Raw genomic sequence first — 14,937 nt, 5'->3', positions numbered from 1 at the left:
ACACATTTCCGTGTGTTTTTTTTTTAAATTTTTTTATTTTTGGGGGTCTAAATTTTATTATCACAGCTCAAAATCAATGATAACTCAAACTTTTAAGCTATTTATAAGAAAACAGAAGTTTTATATATATACATGTAACACCCTACACTAAATAGTTAAAAACTTCTGATGCTTGGAGTTGGTATTTCTGTAACGTTTTTACAATGTTTTGCAAACATTTTAAGACAATGTTGTATTCATGTTTTCTGGTAACATTTGTATTTCATGAAATTTATAATAATTATTACACAAGGTATGATTTTTATTTAATCATTCTATTCAATTTATAGCTACACGATATTTTATCATTATAGAAATTCATGTTAAATGCTAAATGTTTTCTGAAAACCTCCTTGCAACAGGAACAAAATGTTATGAAAAACATTTTTAAAATGATTGTTTAGAACGTTTTCTAATAACGTCTTTACAACCAAAATAAAACGTTTTAAAAACATTTTATAAACGTTTTATTGAAAACGTTTTCAGATAACATCATTACAACGGGAATAAAATGTTATGAAAATGTTTTGTGCTACCTGGGAACACGATGCTCTGCATGTTCTGGTGTTTTGAAAGTGTCGAAACTCGAAAAAACAAGGCCTAGCAACTTTGTTCTCACTTTCATCAGCTGTTCATTTTCGTTAAATTAAAATTTTAAGTACATCAAATTTAATTCATCGTACTGCAACTAAAAAGTTGGCTGCCTAAACAAATATAAACATGTTGATATTAATCCGACATATCCAATGAACGAGTTGTTAAAAATATACTTCCGGGGGAAGGACGATTTCTGAATTTTCTCTTTAAAGTTTCAAAATTTCAGTCCACAAGTATAATGAAGTATTGCATCTGCATCTTGTTTTCGTAATTGCATGGTGAAGTTTGTTACCCTGCACATCGTCAATGGCCTACAGACATATTTTGTGCAGGTAAAATTCACAGCATTAACAGTAGCGGGTTAAGACCACGCGCCTAAATGGAAATGGGACAATTACAGTGCCAAAAATTGATTCATTGTAAATGATTAAATCTGCATATATTGCACGAAAAGCAACAACTTTTGGTAAACATTTTTTCTGTATCCATACTATTTTGAATATTGATAATAACTTATTGGGAGTCAATCTCACAAAATTTGGAGCACAGAAGAACTTGCTTGCTAATCATGTTGCATTTAATGAGTGTACATAACATATAATCATGTATGCGGATTTATGACATTTTAGCGAAATTATTTTTATTTTCAATTTGTAGATCAATTTGGGAATTAACCAGAGACATATGTCTCTGTTGTAACCCAAACAGTGAAACAAGATATTATGCCAGGGGGTATCAGGTACATTCGCCTTATCTACCTGTTCGCCTGAGTCCGTTCGCCATTATTCTTGTTCGCCCTATATCTCGCTCGCCCTGATATATATACAGTATATAGTAATTATTAACATTTAATATCAATTCAATTCAATATTTCATGACTTGGTGATTTTTTTCCCAAATGTTGCTACTGTAACAGTATTTTTTTTATTTACCGTAATCTTAATTAAATAATTCAAATTTGATATTAAATAAATGCTTTTTACATGCTTAATTGGTTATAATTATACTTAATAATTTCACTGTAATTTAGGGGATCATATCCGTGTGTGTTTACAATCTGCGTTATGTTTTGAAAACAATTAAAGGACTGAGACGTTAATTTCTGTTGGTCTGCTGAGTTTTTGATAAGACAGGTATTTAGTGTGACCACATGCATACGTCTGTTGTCTACTGTGTGCAATTTATGTACCAATGTACATATAATTTATTTTAAAAAATCCATTGGTTCATTATTCAACTAAATAAGGTGAACGGACCCTGTGCGAATAAGTTTTAGGGCGAGCGAACTCTGGGCGAATGAGAATTACGGCGAATAACGTCAAAGGCAAACAAATTTTAGGGCGAACAAAAACATACAACCATGTCAGGCATAGCCTTTTCATTTAATAAGTATAACTTGATGTAATGGTTTGGGCCGAGGATATTGGCCTTGGTAGCTCAGTCGTTAGAGCACCTGACTATTGATGCAGGGGTCCCAAGTTCGATTCCCTGTCCAGCTATACATTTTCTCCTTTCCTGTTACACTTGATTAACTGCTATTTGAAATAGCTTGATTTAGCTATTTTATGAGTGTGGCTAAAATGGGTAGCTAAACCTGGGCCAGGCTGGGAATTTTGAAACTGAAAACCAGATTTTTGCAAATTACTGAAAAAATACTTATTTATTCGTTATGAAACTTACTGATATAATTTATTATAAGAATATTTGTCTTTGCTGAGAGTTTTATCCCCAAATATTATGTTTTTTCAATGACTATTTTCAATTGCCATTTTCACTGTTGTAAAAATGAGTAGTAAACCTGGTTTACTTATTTTTGTGTTTATTACTTAATATCAGTGATGTAATTGCAATTATGCGTGTTGGATCGATGAAAATTAACTTAAACTAAGTACCGGTAAACAAAAAAATTCTTACTGTTATATAAATGTTAACCAATTATAGAAAATATACCAAGTACACATTTTTTTAAATACGCGGGATGAACCTCAGAGATAATGACAAGAGGATCAATGTTATTTTAAAATTAATTCCAAGTTAATACCCATGTACCAAGCCAGCTTTGTAGATTTTAATTATCATACATTTATTTACTGGTAGTAACTTTATGAATCTTAGTAAGTACCCATATCCCAAGCTAGTTCTTCAGACATAATTCCAAATTAATACTTGAATACCAAGCTAGATGGCTGATGCAGACTTTATCTTTTCAATGCCACTAAGATATATGGCAATATTTTGGAATTTTTCAGTTTCCACAGCAAATGCATCCAGTTTTGGCCTGTCCTGGGTATTAAAATTTTTTTATCGTTATTTGATTATCAACATTAATTTTTGCAATGGTTGTAATATTTAAGTACTTCAAGTTAATAAACAACAATAAAACATAAAGATTTCCAATTTTCTGGGTAGAATTAGTTTTAAATCCTTTAAATGAGTAAGCCGGGTTTGCATGCTACCCATTTTAGTGATCGGGAAAATGACAATCGGTGATAATCATCATGATCATTGAAACACATATTTAGGGTTAAAACTCACTGCCAAGACAAATATTGTAATAATGAATTATATTAAAGTTTCATGATGAATAGATAAAGTATTTTCTCAGTTATTAGCAAAATCCCAGTTTTCAGTTTCAAAATTCCAAGCCCAGCATGGGATTTACTACCCATTTTAGTCACACTCCTATTTTATCATACATTTTTCTTAAATGTGCATTTTTAGCTCTTCTGAGCCGAAGGCTTAAAGAGCTAATTCTGTGGCCATTTGTGCGGTGTGCTGTGTGCTCTATGAAATAATATGATTAAGAAATAAATAACTGCACGATATACATGTATTTTGAAGATGTTTTATTTTTTCCAGTTGATATTGAGTGAACACTTTCCTCAAAGAGAAGATTGATGTTGAAAGAAACTGAAGTCTGTGCTAATTAAGTCATAATGCTGAAAATAATAAAGATACCAGCTCTATCTTGTTTACAAGCAAGATCATTATGCCTTGGGCATTTTGCAAGAGCAGTTGCAAATTTCCATTGGAATCACAGTGTAAATGTCAGATTCCAAGAAAATAAAATAAACAATAGACAATTGCATTTAAGCTGCTATACACCTATCTTGTTATTCCATGCAGTGGATCAGTGCAGGACACTTAGTGAAAAAAGAACAAGTTCAGTGAATAAGGTTTTACCCACAGACAATGTTCATTGGAGGCAGTTCTCAAGTTTTCACCTGATGAATTTTAATACAGATAACACTAACAAATTGTCATCATTATTGAACTCTCATTGCTTAAATGATGGTAGAATTATCCAGAAAAGAAGATTCAAGCTTTCCCCACAAGGAATTTTAGAGGCTTCTCCAGCAGTTTTACAACCCTACATGAGACTGATCCGATTTGACAAACCGATTGGTAAGAACTTTTACATGACAGTGTGCTAATTATTGTGATTCTTATAAACACCATCTCAATTTGCTGTAGATGATTTATCTGTTTACATGTACCTACAATATATCTTGTATGTCATAATAGTAGGGTGGAGTATTTTTTCATTTTTAAAGAAAGAGTGATTTTTCCTCAAAGTTATGTGGTGATTATTTAAAAGTAGTAACTTAAACATACACTTAAGTAATTCATCTTCTGTTCATAAGTTCTCTGAAATTATTTGTACAGTTACAATTTGTATTTGCAGGTACCTGGTTATTATTTTGGCCCTGTACTTGGAGTATCGCCCTGGCCACTGCCCCAGGCAGCCTGCCAAGCCTGTGGCTACTAGGATTGTTTGGGGCGGGGTCATTTTTCATGAGAGGGGCGGGGTGTATCATCAATGACATGTGGGACAAAGACTTTGACCGGAAGGTGGAGAGAACAAAGTTACGTCCCTTGGCCAGTGGAGAGTTGTCTCAGTTTCAGGGTTTGGTGTGTCTAGCTGGGATGTTGTCAATATCACTGGGTATTCTTCTACAGCTTAACTGGTACAGGTAGAGTATATAAAGGGGGTTGTTGTTACATAAAAGTGTGTGCAGAGGTCAAAGATTTTCCAAAAGTTATTTTTTTTAAATTATTATAGCTCTGCCATCAAAATAATCATTATGTAATTCCAGTAAAACTGGATATATCTGTATCTGGAATTATTTTATAATTAATGTATAATCAAGTTGTGCATCCTTGGAAAGATGGTTTGTTCAGTAGCATGTCAGTATGTTACCTTTCTGAATGAAAGTTCTTAATCTGATAATGAATTTTTAGTGTTGTCCTTGGAGCAGCATCAATGGGACTGGTGATCACATATCCCCTCGCAAAGAGATACACATTCTGGCCACAAGCATTACTAGGCAAGTGTTTTTACCTCGGAAGCTTTTGAAGTGTTTCACACTACAAATCATACTTTTGCTATTTTCATTTCATAACCGTGGAGTTTCCATTGATACATTTACATGTACATAATCACAATCAAATCATATGTTCTCTCTCCCTTGAATATTTTTCAAATGATCATCTTCAAATGTTTTTTTTTTAATGGTAAATTGCAATAATATATTTTTAGGTTGTTTACATAGTTTAATCAAAATACTGTCACAAAAAAATTCTGGTGATGTGAAATTTTCATGAAGTTAAGATATGAATAACCATAGTGACTGGGCCAAAACTGTCAGTTCCCACAGAATAGATGCAAAGATGCATCTATCATATGGGACTCAAAAGAAGAGGAAAATACACACAGCAAATTCCTTTTATTAGATATACAGTAAAACTCAGTTATAGGGAAGTCCTGGGGACCTGTATATTTACTTCGCTATATCCATTATTTGTTGTATCTGCATAACGAATTAATAAAAATATATATAGTGATTGCATCAGCAATATACATGTTTTCTTTCTTTTGACTACTGAATGTGCTCAGTAAAGTATTAAAGGGGCGTGGACACATATTTGAATCTAATATTTTCTAAAATTTTCTAAATGATATCATGACTTATCTTTTGCTAGAGCATTTCACACCAAAATATATTAAAAGCCTATTAAGAAAATTCTGTTATCTGTCTGGAAATTATTAAAACTACAATTTTTGGGACGGGCATGATTGACACATATCCTTGAACTTTCACAAAGTAAAATTTATCCATAATACTTAAAAGACAGTAGAAATTTTGTTGTGTTTTAATGAAAAATATGAAAACTATAATCCAGAAAGTTCAGAGAAGAAATGCCAGAAAACAAAATCAGTATTGTGAGTCCATGTTCAGTGATGTGTGTAGACTAATCAGTTTGAACACACCTGGAAAAACGTAAACGCTAGCAATAAAAGACCTCGTGCCCGTTTAAAACACAGGTGTTTGATGTGATGTTGTGCAGAATGTTGTTGTCATTAAATTCTTAGAGTATTCATGAAAGTTCAAATCATTGAAGTGAAGTTATTTTTTTAATAAATATAGACATTTAAAATTGTAAACAATGCAACTGTGTCCAGGCCCCTAAGTTTTTGTTTCATGAAATTTCTATTATAAATACTTGCAAAAATAATGTCAGATATTTTTTAAATTGGAAATTTGAGAAGTTGTTATCATGAAAGATGTAAATTTCATTATTTGTAATTTCTGTGGAATAGAAAATCACTATATCTGTAAATTTGTTAAATCAGAATTCACTATAACCATGAAATTTTAAAAGGAATTGCTTAGAGTGTTGTCAGGGACCCAAAGAACTTCATTATATTCATAAGTTCTCTCTATCTGTGTTCATATAATGCAAGTTTTACCATACATTGAGTTTAAAGGTAAAAACAAATTCACATGTAAAAGTTCTGAAAATACTAAGCACATGAATTTATATATTCAAGAATCTTTCTTTTAATAACTATTTTTTTTTTTAATTTCATGTAAACTGTAAAGCATGTAGTTTAAATTGATCAATTTGAAATGTGAGAATACATGTAAGTGTAAACAAAAAAAAGTAGAAAACTCTCAGGTTACGTAGATGTTGATAGAGTGTTTCTAATTTGACAGGAGTGACCCTGAACTGGGGTGTCCTGATTGCCTGGTCGGGTATACACGGCTGCTTACAGTTACCAGTTATCCCCCTTTACTTGGCCTGCATTCTTTACACTATCACCTATGATACCATTTATTCCCATCAGGTATCAGTTGCTTCCCTTTTAACACAGAATTAATGCTTTTGCCAAACTTTTAATGCCTTTAGTGACAGAATGAGGTAGAAGATTTTTCTAAAAACAATTTTCATTGCATAAGTGCAAATATATTTGTTTACATTTCCATATGTGTAGTACATATTGCACATCAGTTACATGTATGTTGCACCCTTAAATGCAGCATGCATGGAGTTCACTTCCATAATTATTATTCTTAATAGGCATGATTGTTTCCTTCTTTTTAGGGCACCCTTTTTAGTATGCATGTTCTTTACTATTTTTACATAAAATTTCAGGTAGAAATTATTTTCCCTTTGCATGTTTGTCAATTATATTTATTCACCATGTCCATGCATATTTCTAATGGATATATTATTTGGGTTAAATCACAACAGTCAACTCATTTTGGTGAAAAAAATGTCTGATTCAGCTTCAAATTGTTGTGTATTAAGTAAATAGGAAAAAAGGGGAAAGGACATTGAAAGAAAGGAAAGCTTAAAACACAACGACCATGTTGACATAACATGCATTTGCCCTTTTTGTTTGATATAGGCAATAATACTTAAAGTTCATAATGAGTGTAGGCAAATATCCATGTGTGGCATACATTTATTTAGAGAGTGGACTTTGCAATATACATAAACTTTTTGCTTCCTGATTTTTCCTACAGGTACTATTTTTCTTTGATACATTCTTTTAAAATTTCATTTTAAGCTATTTTAGATGTCATAATACAAGGCAAACAAGTAATGTTGGAAATTATTTAATTAATATTAATCTTGTAAAGTATCCCCATCACTTAGAATTGATGATAAATGACAATTTGTAAAAAGTATTGATAATACTAATTACAATATTGCTAGATATGGTTTTAAGCATGAAAAAAAAATCAAACTACATTAATTTAAAACTGTGTGCTTTCAAATTTTAGAGTAAAACCACATAATTATGCAATTTGTTTAGAAGTGTGTGCAAGTGAAATTCTTAGTGTATAGTAAGGGCATCTTTTTAGTAAATGTCAGATTAGTATGAATGTTACCATGTGAAAATCTATACCAATTGATTTTTTATACTTTAAAGGCTTAAGCTGATAGAAAATATTTAAACTTTAATAACCACATCCTATACATGTACATGTACAACCTGTGGCAGCCATGTATATCTTGAGCATGGCAATCATTTCTCTAACATGCAGAAAAAACTGCAGGGAAATATTGAACTATATTTTTTACATACATAACATGTTTTGAAAAGATCATTTCCATTTATTAAAATTTTCCTCCTAATCAGAAGCCTCTCTGCTAAAACTGCAGACTTTTAGAGTTTTCTGTGTTAAAATATCAGCTAGGCTATAAACTTAGCAGTAAGTACTAAAATTGCTGAGCTTTCCTCTTTTTCTTTCTAGGCACAAAGTAGCTTCTTTAACAAGACTGTGATGTTTTATAAGCACCACATTAAACTTTAATTTCTTGTTCCTCCAAATTAAATTGTTACTAAACAATTAACTGCATTTCTTTTAAAACCTCTAGCCTTAGTGGTGGCCATCCACTCCTCAGAATTTGAGCATTTAACTGCCAAGTTCAAGCTGATGCTTTAACCTCTACATTTGTTTCTCTAGGGCTTACATTTAACTACGGAGCCCTGCTAGGCTGGTCGGCTGTCACAGGTTCGCTAGATCCTCTCTCTGTCCTACCTCTGTATTTAAGTGGCTTTTGCTGGACCATGGTTTATGACACCATATATGCCCATCAAGTGAGTGCATGCTATTCATTGTGTGTGTGTTGAATTACTATCAGGCTTGTTTTTTTTTTTTCAAAAAATTATTTTTCTTTTAAATTTCTTTTACGAATGAAATATTATATTTTGATTGTTTATTTCAGTTAAAATTTTTCGAAATTTGTCATTTGTCAGTAAGCTCCATGTCTTAAAAAATTAATTTTTTTATTCAGATTTTTACATTTTGAGAAGTGGTTTTAAACACAGTTTATTACATGTAGAACAATTATATGTTTTAACATATGTTCTGATTTTCTGAGAGATTTATATAACTAAAGGCACCAAAACATTAAAATATTACATTGATTTCACTGAATAAAAAGATGTAGCTCTGAATGGTCAGCAGAGCTTAGTCTCATTATAACCTATTTTAAGGCAATTGGAATCTCCAGAAAAGTCAGACATCTAGTTAGGAATGTTGTCATAAAAGTTCTATGAACAAAGGCATAAAAGTTTTCAAAGGGATTTTAGCAACAACCTTAAACAGTTAAAAACCTACACTTATCAGGCCGTATTATTCTTGAGCATTTCCTTCATCAGCTTTTTACCGTCATTTAGCCCTACCACGTGAAAGACAGTTTGTCTTGTTCAACTAGACGCTCGCCTGTCTCCGTAAATTCTGACTGTGCTGGTCAGAGTTTATGGAGAAAACAGAGCATCTGGATGAAGACAGTGCAAAACAGGGGAAAAAAGAATAAGTAGAAGCCCTAAAGCCTGCATGCAATAAAGAACATTTCTGTTTACAATGAAAATATAGAAAGTTAACACATTTTAGTAATTGTTATAAAAGAATAAAGTGTTATTTAGATTTATTTATTGCTATTTTCCCTCTGTTTGTTTTGTTAATTTTTTTTAAGATTGAAAATCTTGAAAAATTGTTAAGTCATATGAAAATTAGATCATCAGAAAATTTACTCCCTTGCCTGGAATAACATTTCAACAAATGAAATAATTGAAAATTTTTACCATGCAAGTTCTACCAATCACAAAAGAGAGGAAGAGCATAGTCCGAAGACTGTAAATTGCTTCAACTCTGTATACCATCTTCCAAGTCAGACTCAAACAAGGTCACTTTTATTTCTAATAAAGTGTGCATAAGATGAATATTTCACTGACAAACTGACACAGGTGAGCACTGTGATCCATGGGTCAATTATTCAATGATTTAGAAACTCTATTAGAATGCATGCATGTTTACCATTCTTATTTAATTTAAGTAACATTGGTTTCTTTAAATAATTCCCTAATTAAAATGACCATACCTTGTCATTTTAGAATTACACATAATACATACATAACATATACATGTATGTCCAATTGCTTTAATGTACATAACCTGCTTAAAAATATAATTTGCCTTGTTCAGCATTTAGCACTGATTAATTTTTGTTTGACATATACTTGCAACAAGATTATATAAAAAATACATTCTAACAAATCAGTTAATATGTAAAATTACTTGTAATTTCTTTCAGACTCAAATCTTGAATTAAAAAAAAAAAATCTACTGAACTAAGTTAACAACTTACAGAATTTTGTTAAGTTGTATTACTGAATTATTATTAAAAACTTTGGCTTGCAAGAAATTGATTTGTCTTGAATCAGGATAAATATGATGACATGCTGATAGGCGTGAAGTCTACAGCTCTGAAGTTTGGGGATCAAACCAAGACGTGGTTGGCCGGATTTGGGACAGGCATGGTGTCATTACTGGTTCTTACAGGGAAGATGTGTGATCAGACCTGGCCTTATTACACAGCTGTGTCACTGACAGCTGCTCATATTGCTCACCAGGTAGGTCCTATAGGTCTTTTTTTCTTTTATTGTATGTGTGCTTTCAGCATATCAAAAGGAAGCAAGATTTTAGGTCAAGGTTTGTTCTGTACAAACATGTAATTAAGGCTAAGTGATATATGTTTCATTTATTGTACATAAAAAAGGTACTTGACATATAATTATTATCTTATGATAATTTCTATTTTGGCAGGGATCATACCAAGTACATGTTTGTAGTTATCAAAACTGTTTAATTTAAGAGATAGGATATACAACATGTACAAGTACACATAAAAGATGAGCACAATTACTATATAGTGGACTACCAAGTATGATCCTTTGTGTTGAAATGATCATTATGTAATCATGATATTCTGTTTTTCAGTTGTACACAGTAGACTTGGAAAATCCTGACGACTGCGCTAAAAAATTCCGCTCCAACACCCAACTTGGTTGTGTAATGTTCCTTGGAATTGTTTTAGGAACTCTTTTAAAGCAGGAGGAAGGGAATTCAAACCAAAAGAAGACAGTTTGAGCAAAACTAAGATATTGCATTATTATTGAAAGTCAAATTATAAAGAATTTATTAATGTTTTTATGTACATGTTTTTTGCAAGTGCATGTATTAAGGCATAGTTTTTATGCCCCTCTAATGGAAGATTTGGGGGCATATAGTTTTTGCCCTGACTGTCTGTCTGTCTTTTTTAACCTTGCCCATAACTTTTGTTTGGTTGGAGCTATGGCTTTCTTATTTCACATGTATATTCCTTGTGATAAGACCTGTCCTAGGGTACAGCAATTTTTGACCTTTTACCTTGACCTTGGAGTTTGACCTATTTTGAAAAACTTAAACCTTGGTCATAACCTTTAAATGGTTGGTGCTAGGGCTTTCATCTTTCACAGGTGTATTCCTTGTGACAAGACCTTTCTTTGGGTACCAACATTTTTGATCTCTTGACCTTGGAGTTTGATTTGCATTTGAGAACTTTGACCTTCACCACAGGTTGCCATACAGGGGCATCATTGTTTCACAAACACATCTTGTTTAATATAATAATTATTATGGAATCTTGAAATCATAATATTAAATGAATCGGTTGTTTTTGTACTTTATGAAGTTTTGTAGTTAAACCCTAATTTACATGTTTCTTTCATGCATGTGGTTGATGCATTCATTCTTATGAAAGAATTATTTTATGACTTATCTGAATAATTGTCTAAATATGATACAACTTGCTTTTTTAAGGACAATTTTTACCTTTTATCATTAATAATCAAGGTGCTACAGTGTACCACATGTTTAATAAATTGTGATAACAGATGATGTTAATGTTAATTACTGAAGATGAGGTAATAACTATACTATTTCAAGCAACAAAACTTTAGCATTCTTCAGTGGCAGCATTTTGCAAAGAAAATAATAAATTGTTTATGCACTATTTTAGCTCTACTGGTCAGAGACCAGAAGAGCTTAATGCAATAGTAAAATGTCAACCGTCAGTTTAGCTGTCTTTCTGTCTTCCTGTAAAAAAATTTCAGATTGCTATTCCTTCCACAATTTTGGTCTGATTTCAGTATAACTTGGCACACATGTACACTACACTAAGATGCATAATTCTGTATTTCGGTTTTTGATTTCCATGAACGGTGTTTCATAGTTAATAAAAATGAAATTTCTGTGAAATACTTTCAATGCTGCTCCTCAGTCAGTTTTGGTATGATTTCAATGTAACTTGGCACACAAGTAGACTACTGTTATATGCAAAATTCTATGTATCCTTTTTTTTTTATTTCGTTGAACGGTGTTGCCATGGTTATGAAAAATAGAAATCTCTGTGAAATACTTTCAAAATGCTACTCCTGCAGTTTTGGTCTGATTTCAATATTACTTGGCACACAAATAGATTACACTAAGATTCATAATTCTGTATATTGTTTTTTTTTTTAATTTTGATGAACGGTATTTGCCATGATTAAAAAATAGAAATTTTTGTGAAATACATGTACTTTCAAAATGCTAATGCTCGTACAGATTTGGTCTGATAACAGTGTAACTTGGCACTCAAGTGGAATACAGTATGATTTACAATTATATAGTTTAATGGTTTAAGTTTTTAATGAACAGTCTTGCCATGGTTACTAAAAATAAAAAAAATTCTGTAAAATCCTTTAGAAGGGCTACTCCTCCTACAGTTTTAGTCTGATTGCAATAAATCTTGCTACAAAAAGAAACTCAACAGGAATCGTTATAGTATTCTATTTATTGCTGTTGCATAGTTTCAAGTCCAAACGCTACTTTTTTAAGTACAAACCAGTAGAGCTACAGTCTTATCAGAGACTTCTGGTTTATTTTTATCAAATAAAAGGCATTTTAATTTCGTTAAGTTTTGATCTGTTATAAGGGTTAATTCTTAAGTTTTCAGTTTATTAGCGGCAGGAGGTGTTCATAGATTACATTTACATGAACAAATACGTCTAAGTGTATATACCATATAATGGTAAAATTGCCTTGAAACATATATGCTATGTAACATGATAATAGTTTCAGTATCTTATAGATTGCTTATTAAAAACAATGTTCATGTTGCATTAGCTAAATAGAAAGATTTTCATAAATTACACAATTCTTTTTACATTAATTAACATATTCAAGCTACAAGTTTTCATATTTTATGTAAATATCTTGAAGTCAATGTCCAGAATACTTTCGTAAAAATAGAACAAATTTTATAGAGAAAAAACAATCATTACTATCAATATGATACCCCTATTGGATCATTCAGGTATATGTAGGCAACTTTAGTTATTGAAAACTTGCTATATATGTAAAATAACTCTCACATTAATATCCTTTAACCATTGGCTTTTAGTCCATAGATTGGAATTTTTTTTCAATATCCTGCTCTTTGAATCGAATGCAAAAAATGATGTTAGCAAGGTAGCTAAATGCATGTTTAAATTTCTACTCATTCTTTGGTCTTTGCTCAACTAAGAATTTTGTTCCTGCATTCCTTTGATTAACGGAATATGATTAATGGCAAATCATCAATTTTTTTAAAATCAAGATTCGTTCAGATTGGTTCACTGTTTTTTAAGAAGAAATAAACATGTTGAAAGTAAGAAAAAGAACGTCAAATATCGTCACCATAGCATAAAATTATCCAAAAATACTTTCAGTACCGATACCAACACCTGTTAATGAAAAAATGATAACGATTCACTCACTCGGTTTTAAAACATATAGATCTCAGTGCAAAAGACTGTGGTCGTAAAATTTATGTGTTCATTTTTGGAGAGAAAGCGGAAGAATTCTTTGTTGGTTTGAAGTATGTACTTGACTAGTACATCCGAAATATACTAATATAAATTTTATTAATTCCTTGTTTCTTAATTTCATGACAAAAGAAATATTTTCGTAGAAGATTTTCCCCCATTATGTTTTGAAATTAAAAATAGAATATTCAAAAATATGTTTAATAAGACTTTTTAAAATTTGTAACAGACACATAAACAAACAAAACATTATGACAATTGTCAGAACAGGTGTCACTGTGGCAGGTGAAGGAACCATCACTGCTCAAAGTCCATCAGCACCAAGTATCATATTAAAACTTAGACAGCTGAATTTTTTGTTAAAGTTATAAAATGATTTTGACAAATACAGTTTCATAGTAAGAGGCGACGTTTATACGAGGAGCGTTCAATAATTTCTTGAACAACACTTTTGTTACACGATATTTTGCCCAAAGCACATGTAGAATACTAGTACATTTATAACATACCTCAAGGTAGCCTCTCCTGTATTTCATGAGGAGCTAAGTCGTTTAATCCAGCAAAAAAGTTAACACCCTTTTTCTTGGTATACCCCTCAGATTCAGAAACATAGCAAAACCTTTTACTGACTGCGATTGCTCTCTTGTTTTGTTTAATTGCAATTCGGAAAAAAATACTGCAGAAGATCTGATAAATATGCAGGATACCTTGTGCGTTACAGATAATCCTGTGTGAGCTATGCCTTATGCATGTTATGGGCTGGAACATTGTCGGAAAGAAACTGAAATTTTATGTACCCAGCATTTGGAAGTTAAATTAGGTAAAACATGAAGTTTCGGTATTATATTGAAACATGGAAGCTTTCAGGAACAACATTGCCTTGTGACTTCCTTGTAAGTGGATATTGACTCACCTTAAAATAAAATACTTTCTCCAACAAGACTCAATTCTTTACCTTTCTTTCTGGATGGAAAAAAAATGTGCACATTTTATTACCTCCAACAATCTCATTAGTATCCTTTTGCCCATATTTTAAAACACAATTTGATTTTTTTTGTTTTAGTTTTTTTGATAAGGAACCCTCTTCTGCTTGGTAAGAACATTGGTATTCACCTTGCACAAATTTAAATTTTAAAGAGGCTGGGGGGTTGTGGCCATTTTTAGACTATATTGATCTCCTTTAGAAGAAGAGCTCCATATGAAGATATAGAAAATGATCAAATTTTAAAACTAAAATTTTTGAAATTTTTCTTTGCCAAATGATAGTTGACAGCTTAAGATATCATATCTAAAAAAATAAGTTAAATCTGGTGGTTAATTTGTGGTTAATTTGT

The 14,937-nt window shown here is 31.5% G+C and overlaps 1 protein-coding gene across 1 annotated transcript; it reads left to right on the top strand.

Moving 5' to 3' along the window:
* Positions 1-851: 851 nt before the first annotated feature.
* On the top strand, positions 852-11,029 carry LOC133195986 (4-hydroxybenzoate polyprenyltransferase, mitochondrial-like). Its single transcript, XM_061331974.1, has 7 exons — positions 852-968; positions 3,496-4,041; positions 4,322-4,610; positions 4,879-4,964; positions 6,636-6,766; positions 10,160-10,348; positions 10,716-11,029. Exons 2-7 carry the CDS (start codon positions 3,573-3,575, stop codon positions 10,863-10,865), a joined length of 1,314 nt encoding a protein of 437 aa, XP_061187958.1. The 5' UTR covers positions 852-968; positions 3,496-3,572; the 3' UTR covers positions 10,866-11,029.
* Positions 11,030-14,937: the final 3,908 nt, after the last annotated feature.

This window comes from Saccostrea echinata, unplaced genomic scaffold (genome assembly GCF_033153115.1).
Source record: "Saccostrea echinata isolate AGI-Se365-2 ecotype Australia unplaced genomic scaffold, CSIRO_AGI_Sech_v1 ptg000029l, whole genome shotgun sequence".
NCBI classification, from domain to species: Eukaryota; Metazoa; Mollusca; class Bivalvia; order Ostreida; family Ostreidae; genus Saccostrea; species Saccostrea echinata.
This window is presented reverse-complemented; position numbering and strand designations above follow the sequence as displayed.